At 36.7% G+C, this 9,763-nt stretch overlaps 3 protein-coding genes across 5 annotated transcripts in view; all 3 read right to left on the minus strand.

Moving 5' to 3' along the window:
* Positions 1-3,387, minus strand: part of pde4ca (phosphodiesterase 4C, cAMP-specific a) — a 50,359-nt gene extending 46,972 nt beyond the window's left edge. The window contains exons 1-3 of one of the 3 annotated variants that reach the window (XM_057333251.1): positions 2,782-3,387; positions 2,513-2,588; positions 2,014-2,237 (exon numbers count right to left, since the gene is read on the minus strand). In XM_057333251.1, the coding sequence (XP_057189234.1) occupies positions 2,014-2,237; positions 2,513-2,554 (266 nt within the window). In that variant the 5' untranslated portion in view covers positions 2,555-2,588; positions 2,782-3,387. Of the gene's footprint in view, positions 1-2,013; positions 2,238-2,512 lie in introns of all 3 variants that reach the window. The other 2 variants (XM_057333250.1, XM_057333252.1) reach the window with 2 other exon arrangements.
* Positions 3,388-5,323: 1,936 nt separating this feature from the next.
* On the minus strand, positions 5,324-7,396 carry mpv17l2 (MPV17 mitochondrial inner membrane protein like 2). Its single transcript, XM_057334496.1, has 5 exons — positions 6,845-7,396; positions 6,499-6,660; positions 6,280-6,356; positions 6,062-6,188; positions 5,324-5,948 (listed from the first exon to the last, which is right to left on the minus strand). Exons 1-5 carry the CDS (start codon positions 7,032-7,034, stop codon positions 5,914-5,916), a joined length of 591 nt encoding a protein of 196 aa, XP_057190479.1. The 5' UTR covers positions 7,035-7,396; the 3' UTR covers positions 5,324-5,913.
* A 498-nt stretch (positions 7,397-7,894) lies between these two features.
* On the minus strand, positions 7,895-9,733 carry ifi30a (IFI30 lysosomal thiol reductase a). The gene is made up of 7 exons (XM_057335144.1): positions 9,515-9,733; positions 9,077-9,259; positions 8,914-8,979; positions 8,693-8,782; positions 8,396-8,548; positions 8,238-8,306; positions 7,895-8,138 (listed from the first exon to the last, which is right to left on the minus strand). The coding sequence occupies exons 1-7, from the start codon at positions 9,641-9,643 to the stop codon at positions 8,073-8,075; spliced, it is 756 nt and encodes a 251-aa protein (XP_057191127.1). The 5' UTR covers positions 9,644-9,733; the 3' UTR covers positions 7,895-8,072.
* Between the last annotated feature and the right edge of the window lie 30 nt (positions 9,734-9,763).

A 9,763-nucleotide genomic window follows, 5' to 3' on the forward strand; every position in this document is an offset into this window, starting at 1 on the left:
TTGTAAACTGCACATATTTATGCATCTGTTTTAACTGGTTTCTTGTTGATTCATTGTCAGGGATGTTTGTTTCTGGCCTTTGGGGAGATATTGGCTCCCTCTGCTGTCTGTAAATGTTAACATGTTGATCATCATTACATTCCCTTAAAGGAACAATACGGCGTTTTTAGGAGGATCTATTGACGGAAATGCAATAAAATATACAAAACTATTTCTTCAGAGGTGTATAAAGACCTTACATAATGAACCGTTATGTTTCTAATACCTTAGAATAAGCTATTTATATCTACATACAGAGCGGCCCTACATACATTGAATTCGCCGCCATGTTTTGTACAGCAGCCCTAAACGGACAAACAACTCTACAACGCGCGTTTCTTCTTCCTCTCTGCCGCGGTATCGTGGTGAAACAGATCACGGGAAGATCCGTACGGATCGTGCTCTTCGGTGCGGAACGCATGTGACCCGCGGATTAACTGAAAGTTTATTCATCATTGAGTAAAAGATTAAAACGTGCTCTCGCTCGCTCTCCAGTTTCAGCTCCAACGCGCTCTCGCGTATCTGGACGAGTACAATATTAAAGCGGTTCCAGATAAACAATGACGCTCAAAACTGCTCCGTCACACAGCTAATATTAGAACAATAACAACAACAACAACATATCTTGGTTCTAACAAACAGAAAAACCAATGCTACTCACATACTTATCCGAATCAAAGCAATCTCCTCGGGGGTGATTTTTAGACGATCTTTCTCTCCAACGACTCTCTGCTGGAAAGTATCTCCATAGATATCTGTGAGTATCTCTGCTAAAAGCCTTAGTACCGCGGGTCCTAACGCGTCTCTGCTGGAAAGACTTTATAATATTAACGGAGGTCCTAGCTCCTGCCTGACTTTTATCCTTCTTTTTAAACTTAAAATCCACAAACCTTTTATTTTATGTAATACATAAGACATAGCTCTTTCTACAGTCTTTTATAATGCCCGCAAAATCTCTTCCCTGCGTCAACATGAGAACGACATCTTTTTGTACTGTGGTGGCCACCGTCGTGTTTGGACTGAGCGATTTGTGACAAATCTATAATACAACGCTAGTGGCCGCTGTTAATAAAAAAAAAACGGCGCCTTTAATAATATACTGTATAATAAAAATTGTTTTGTGGACATGGATGCTAATTTGTTAATTGCAATGATTTATTCACAACGTTTAACTTTTTATGCAGGCATAAGTCTTCGATAAGAAACTTGTGTCCTTCAGTCGTGATTATTTTCACAATGTACCACAGCATCTCGCATCATATGCTGAAATAATGTACTGAATTTGCCCATTGCTGGAGCAAATGCTAAAATAGCCAAGTTTTAAAGATAGCATTTTTAAAGGAACTATACCTTATTGCCCCCCCCCAAAAAAACATACACAACATAGAAATACAGACTGTTCTGACGTGGCATTAAATTGCTGACATTTAAAATGCCATTATTTTGAAAACAGGTACGAGAGACAGACAGCTTTGTGATACTGCGTTATCAACTAAAATCTGTTTCAGTGCAAAATTAATGTAACCTTTCCACATATGCAAGATGTGATTGTAAAAACAAGTCACTCCTCATTCTTAAACTGAGCAGGGGCCTCATTTATAACCGTTGTGTACGCACGAAACATGCCCTGAAAGAGGCGTACGCCACTTCCCACGCAAAAGATGGGATTTATAAAAACAAACTTGACGGAAAAATTTGCGCACCTGCACGCAAACTCTGACCCATGCGTACACACATTCTGGAGACAAGGGGCGTCTAATGCCTGTTTCAGGGCATGTTTTGTGCGTACGTAACGGTTATAAATGAGGCCCATGATCTGCACCAACCAGAAAAAAACTGACCTCGTCTGACGTAAACCACAAAACTATACACGCAGATCATACGTAGAAAACCTAAACCTGTTGTTGCTTAATAAGCGCTTTTTATCTTTAGCTCTCCGTTAAGTCAAAACCTTTAAACAAATAAATGGATTACCGGGAATTTTGCAGAGTGTCTAAGGATGCCTCCAGCCCTTTGGTGACCTCGAAGCAGAACGTGGCCTTGTTGGGTGCTGTTCTGTTGTCAGGAAGTCCTGCAGAGTATCGACGGGACAGCCGAGGAAGCTGAAGGATTCCTGAAAACGTCCTCTTCACTGTACAGTGACTGGGCATGGATTTGGATCCGTGCAGGCCCTGGAGGTTTACCGAGTCCCATTCTCTCTGAAATAAAGAAAGCGAGTCAATCATCTAAAACAAGCTCTAACAACGCATTTGTATCATGGACATCATTTCTATGTACTTCTAACAATTGCATGTATTTTGAAATATGTTTTCATTGTATGTAGTTCACTTTTTATTTCAAATGTTTTTAAAGTTACAATGGTGTTAATCTGCATAGTCAGTGAATTTACACAGATGTCTATGAAGATTAAACCAGAGAGATCAACAAATTGTGAAATTGTTCCTCTAACCACTGATGAACTTAAACAACCTACCTCTGACGACCAGAAAGACTTCAAAGAAGAACTTCTCTTCATATTGTTGACTTGCAAGGCAGTCACACACTCTTGACTTTTTTTTTAGTAAAGGTGCGTTCAAAATGAAATGGGAAAAAAATGTTTAGGTGCCTGAAAAAGTCTACCGGCCAATACAGCTGGATAATATAAACAGTTGTAAGGCACACCAACCACCAGCCAATCAACAATCTTTAATAAAAATCAATTTATCAAACAACTTGGACAAATATAAAGCAAATATCACTTACCATAAATCAGATAAGATGTGTAGTGTTTTTCTTCAAAAAGTATGCCATTTGACAAAATGCATTTTAAGCACAGTCCAAGTTTCCATATTCTGACAATATCTGAAAAAGGTTGCTTTCAGAGCCTGTGGCAAGTAACCTTTATAGATCAAAACCATATGTGGGAACATACTGTTAGAACACCTGTGTTTTATCACAGGTTGGAAGCCCCTATGAAGACAAACAGTGTCCTGTCACTCTCACTCAGCAGGTTTGTCTGTGCTGACTGCAGAGCAGCTCACATGCTGTCAAGGACTGTCAACCACACACTGAAAGATGGATACCTTGATAGAAGAGCGAGTCTGAGCCATCATATTAGGATTCTGCCTCAAGGTTTAAACTTTTAATTCATGTAAATTATGGTTGATGCTTTTACATTTAAATATGACTAGTATTAAAATTGTATAAATATTAACTGTAAATTATTTTAGTATTCATCAAACACCAAAACGAATTTATAGTTCAACAAATAATCACTAATGACTATGGAGGACTAAACCTGCAAAAATTATAAATAAATAAATGTATAAATATATAAACGAATAAATGTAATAATATGAAAATAAATAAAGGAATGAATGGTTTGATAAAACAAAGTAATTCGTTTTAGCTATTATTGATCTTAGCTTTAACTTTTTTTTCGTTTTTTAAATTGATTTATTATTTTTTGTGTCCATTTTTTAATTATTATTATTTTATTTATTTTTTAATTTTTAGATTATTTTATTTATCATTTCCTTTTATTTTTTACATATATTTATTTATACGTTTATTTATTTTTATATTTATTTATTATCGCATGTATTTATTTCCACTTTTATTTATTTATTCTTGAATTTATTCTTACTTTTCTGTGTCTTGTATGATAATTAGATGGGTTGGTCTTGCCTACTATTGGTTCAGCGTAGATTGAAGCGTTTGATCGATTACTCTTGACTTGTTTTGGACTAACGTCACGTCACTCACTGATCGTTTGCTGCGTGTATAACGTTAAGTAACTATGGCGGGCGCACAATTAGCTAGAGAGATACGGCATTTAACCATGCATCAAATGACTGTGTGTCATTCAGATTAGGTGCGTTTATTGATGTTTTATTACAGATTGACGGCGAGATAAATGACAAAGTTCTTCAAAATCTGTGCGAGTCAGAGGGTGCTAAAGTGGTGACCAAATTCCGATTACAGGTCCTCTGCCAAAGAGGTGCATGAACAACCTCAGCAGATTCGTCGATTCTGAAAGCACAAGACGAATTAATAGTAAGATGTCTAATACACACAGACTTTCTTGTTACATGATTTTGACATTCTTGTTAAGATTGCAAATTATTGGTATGATCGCCCGTAACGGCTGAAGCGAGGTGTAAAAATAAATAAAGCGATTTGACACGGGATTCGTACCCGTACAATAAAGCGAGGCAGCGTGTCACTACGGTAACAATCACACTAAGCTATTTCGGAAGGTTAGTTGCTGCAGATCATTGCAATAATATCAAAATGTCACACAACAATATGCAGCTGGATGAATCAAGGGAAGATGCCCGTGTTAACTTGTGACCTCTGTGTTATTTATCTCTTATGAAATGTAGTAAAGTTTACGAGTACCGTTTAGTAACCACGTCTTTTTAGAATGAATGGTTTCCATTTGATGGCCTCTGTAGTGAAAGAACGATGCTCATTACTACCGTGTTAACTTGTGACTTAAGTTCACTATGTCTCAATTCATTTACATTGTTACATAAAATTTTTACGCTTTTACTAACCGAAAGGCTGCTTATAACTATCACTTTGACAAAGCGTTAGCTTGCGACTTCGGTTTACAAGCTCATCTGTGTAGTTAAACCTTATTACATTTTGTGCTTTATGATTTTCACCAGTTGAACTGTAACACCACCATAGCACCCTCTGACTCGCACAGACTTTGAATGTGCTGCAAAGAGGCTAACAACCGAGGGAGAACTTTGTCATTTATCTCGCCGTCAATCTGTAATAAAACATCAATAAACGCACCTAATCTGAATGACACACCGTCATTTGATGCATGGTTATCGACTTCATTGGCTAAATGCCGTATCTCTCTAGCTAATTGTGCGCCCGCCATAGTTACTTAACGTTATACACGAAGCAAACGATCAGTGAGTGACGTGACGTTAGTCCAAAACAAATCAAGAGTAATCGATCAAACGCTTCAATCTACGCTGAACCAATAGTAGGCAAGACCAACCCATCTAATTATCATACAAGACACAGAAAAGTAAGAATGAATTCAAGAATAAACAAATAAAAGTGGAAATAAATACATGCGATAATAAATAAATATAAAAACAAATAAACGTATAAATAAATAAATGTAAAAATAAAAGGAAATGATAAATAAAATAATCTAAAAATAAAAAATAATTAAAAAAGGGACACAAAAAATAATAAATCAATTTAAAAAATGAAAAGAAAAGTTAAAGCTAAGATCAATAATAGCTAAAACGAATTATTTTGTTTTATCAAACCATTCATTCCTTTATTTATTTTCGTATTATTACATTTATTCGTTTATATATTTATTTATTTATACATTAATTTATTTATAATTTTTGCAGGTTTAGTCCTCCATAAATGACAACGCAGAGATCAAATATCTCATAATAGAGCTCATTTCTTTCATCATAAAAAATACTACAAGCATGAACATAATGAAGGCAATTTGTGAAAAACAATGATGGAATAGTAACTGTTCATGTATAGGTCAGTGGCGAACAAACACGACAGGATACTTCTAAAGTAGCATAATATAAAAGTATACCTTCACATGACGTATTGGCATTTCTGGTAGGCTGAAATCAAAGTATGACTTGTTACAGTAAAAAACTACTGTTAAAACTGTGTACTATACCGTTAAAAGAAAATAATTGTAAAACAATATAATTTAAGTCATTCATGTGTCTACAATACACATTTTAAGACAATTGAAAACATTAAAAAAAACATCAAACAATAGGGCAATATTATTATATAGATAAAATAATTAGAAAATTATAACTTGAAATAAAAAAAAACACTGTTGCTTGTGATCACATTTCAAATAGTCCACCATTTCTTCAGACATCAATCAGCATCTGTTGTGTCCCCTACTTGGTCCCCTGGAAAAACAAATGTTAACCCTTTGTTTAGTTTAGTCGTACACTATTACATCTGTTGAGTAAGTTTGATATAATGTTCTGTTTGTAATGTAACAGAAGCAAACATTTCTTACTGTGTTTGAGGTAGGAGAGGTAAGTGTCCCATCCTAGAGTAATTATATTTACATAAAGGACACGGAACTTGGGAGGCAAGAAGTAGAAGTTTACCATCTGAGCCGCTGGCCAAACGCACCAATCTGCCTAAATGGAGTTGCAAAGCTGTATTAAAAACTTCGTTTTTTGGCATTTCTGGTTCTACAAAAAACAAGACAAGGTGCAGAGTGCAACATACCTTATAAAACTCCCAAAATTTGTCTTTGAATTCTGCCTGTGCCTCTGACAGTGTGTGGCCCTCCATTACACCCATGCCTTTATTTAACAGACATGAAAAACACTTATAATATTACTTAAATATTATAAATACACAGTATAACCTTGTCTTTCAACAATACAATTTATTAAGATGTGTTGTTTTTTAATGTTCAGATTAAGATTCTTACGAACATCTTACCAAGGAAATACCAGGCTCCCAGTGTTGGCGACGCGACCAGTTGATCTGTGAGAACTTTCTTGCAGACATTATTAATGCCATTACCAACAAAGTATTTGTCGAGCCACATGTACCAATAGTGCATAAAGGGACCCATGGAGCACCCGACTGCAAACATGCAACCTATAGAGGGCGCAATACCATGATATTTCATTTAATTACTCTCGCGTTACTTGCATGACATGACATTCACATGCTATAACTAAAAAAATAACGTTTTTTACATTGGTACATATACATATACCAAATTTAATAAAAAGTTATACTTTTTCTAATAATCTAAACGTTTGGTGTTTGTTTGGTTCACCTGTACGAAACCAATCACGTGTTCGGCCGGGTGTTCTCCGTGTTTCTCTCGTTTGCTGGATGAGGTCGCCGGCTGCAAGCATTCCTCCACAACTTACTGTGTTCGTCACGATTAGAAATCTGCCTCTGAAAAGCGGCTTCCAGTAACCGGCGATCCGTATGAGAAAATCCTTACTCTGTCGCGATATCATGTTGTGTCCGATTCAATTCAGTATCAAGAGTGTAACGTAAAACGACGTTCAGCGCTTGACGGCTTCATTCGCAACTTCTTTTCCTTTACTCCAGGTGAAACGATGCGGGATACACGATGAAGGTATATAAATACTGAAACACGTTGCTAACCTAAATCAGACAAGAGAGCATCCTAATACTCTTACATAAAAAATATGTTTAGAGTTTGCGATCTCTGTCAACAGACCGCGTTAAAGATTCACCGACAACTTTTACAAGTAGTTCTATAGGACACTAGCATCTTTACCTTTCATTTAAATAAATTAACAACAGTCAAAACGCAGAAACTATGAGCAAAACTGCCTGTACATGAGGCAGAGAAAGTCACATGGGCATTGGGTAACGTGGTTGCGCTCACAAACATCAAGATTGCGTCAACTTTGCGCAGCCACATCAGCATGACCCCTATGCCCCGATCATAGAACCACCCTTGTTTTTTGAATAGTGGTCGATTTCTCAGTTTATTAGTATAGCTCCTTTATCACTTTGTTGACCAGCCTATTGTGGAAAGGCTCAGGTTAATGATAAGCATAAAATTCAAACTAAGGATGAGTAAAGTACACTTTTAACAATAACATTTACCACAGATCATTAAGGTCCTACGCACGACTATAACTTAAGCTTAAGACAACATATTACAAAGGTGGTATAATGTTTACATTTATGCATTTGGCAGACGCTTTTATCCAAAGCGACTTACATTGCATTATACTACACATTTGTTTCCAAGTCTGTGCAATCCCTGGGAACGTACCCATGACATTGGCGTTGCTAACACCATGCTCCAACCACTGAGTGAGCTACAGGAAAGCTGTTCATGTTGCTGTCAAATTTATTTATTGATATAAAAAGGTTCGAACAAAACTATGGTCATGAAGCCACCTGTAGTTTTCAGCAGACCATAAAAACAGTACATTACAGAATGTTTTTATTCATAAACGTTTCATACAGCTGTTACATTCTGGACATTAGTGCTTTTGTCACATTTATCGACTGATTTAGTTCATGCAGTAACTGCTGGTTTTCCTCCCCATCCCAAGAGTGCAAGGAGCTGTTTTTTCACCCTAAATATGAACACAACAAATATGTCACATGATCTTCGTTGTTATAATAATACATTTGAAATGATAATAAGCAGACTCACAAAGAGGTAGGTAACAAACCTTGTACAAACTGCACACAAGAGTGAAGAGAGAAGACATAGCTTTATTCTGAAGATCATCAGAGTGCTCCTGCAAAACAAAACAATATTCAACCACATTATAAAAACACTGACAAAAACAAAACTTCCTTGAGAAGAATAAAGATGAGACTTCCTTACTCCATTAATGGTTATCCAAGGCACGTATTCGTGAGGAGGTTTCAGAGCATTTGTTTTCACTGCATTTTCATGCATTAACTTCTTGCCCTGATCTCCCTTCACACACTCCATAAGTTTATCCCATGTTACTTCAGGCTTATAGATTCCAAGACACTGAGATAAAAGAGGTACAGATTAGCATTGTACTGGGGTTCACATTTATAAAGAAACATTGAATCATTTATCAGACCCATTTATATAAAAAACAGGATGAGCATAATAAAGTGATGAACAGTAAAATTTAAGATGACCGCTTACAGGCTGGGCAGCTTTCAGAACATCTGCTGCTGACTCCATGCAGAAAATAATTGGAACAGCGTCCAGGCCAAATGTATGTAACAAGCAGGTCTGACAAAAAAACAAAACAAGTAGAAACACATTAACATGACTCATTATCATCACCTCTACAATTCAGCACAAAAATACAAGTCCGTCAACTTTTTTAATTATAAGTGATGAAATAAATGGCAAAACCTCACTTCAATCATGTTACCCAGGCATTCATCCTCTCCATGTTGACATACGAAGGTGTAGTCGGGTTTTTCCTATGACAGAAACACTGGATGAGCAAAAGCTGAGACTTTTGGAATGCAACATTATTGCATTGAACGTTAGTCAATTCTTGATGCGAGACATCTGTACCTGTGCATTCCCATATGGAACCAGTTCAATATTCATAATGTCTTGCAACATAATAAAAGTTGGCACGAGCTGTGACACAAGAAACTGTCTGCATCCAGGACACAGGGACTCGTAGTAAAGGCTAACATTCACCGGGTTAGCAATAGCCTTTGTCATGTTAAACTTCCTGCATTGTTCCAGGACCTGAAAACAGTATTAAAGGAACTAACGTTACTTGGTTTTGTTCATAGTACTAAACGAGGCTTTGGTGTTGCCACAAAAGTTTCATCTTCCGCAAAAATACCGAACGGGATTCCCCCAGTCATACCGACTTTGAAAGATAAGTCTCATTATCGTTCGCTGCATTTTAATAAAATATCTAGTTTACATTTGAATCGTTGCTGATTAAGAAATATTCTGCTTCAGTGCCAAATTCATTGTTTTCATACAAGCACTTACCCCGCACTCCGCTGCAATCTCTCGCGAGTCGCACCATTGTGACTGCGGATACTTGCATGGAAATACAAATCTACCCTGACATTGACTAAAGACAGCAAAAAACAGCATAAACACGTTAAAACCAAGCATGACTACTCTGCTAATGCTTGCCCTACTCTCTCAATGGAAGTGAGCGCGTTTCCTTCCATCTTAAATCGTAGCCCTCCTACGGAAACTGAAGCAGTAGATTTTGATTGGCGGAAAGTGTAA

This window comes from Triplophysa rosa, linkage group LG5, assembly GCF_024868665.1.
Source record: "Triplophysa rosa linkage group LG5, Trosa_1v2, whole genome shotgun sequence".
Taxonomy (NCBI): domain Eukaryota; kingdom Metazoa; phylum Chordata; class Actinopteri; order Cypriniformes; family Nemacheilidae; genus Triplophysa; species Triplophysa rosa.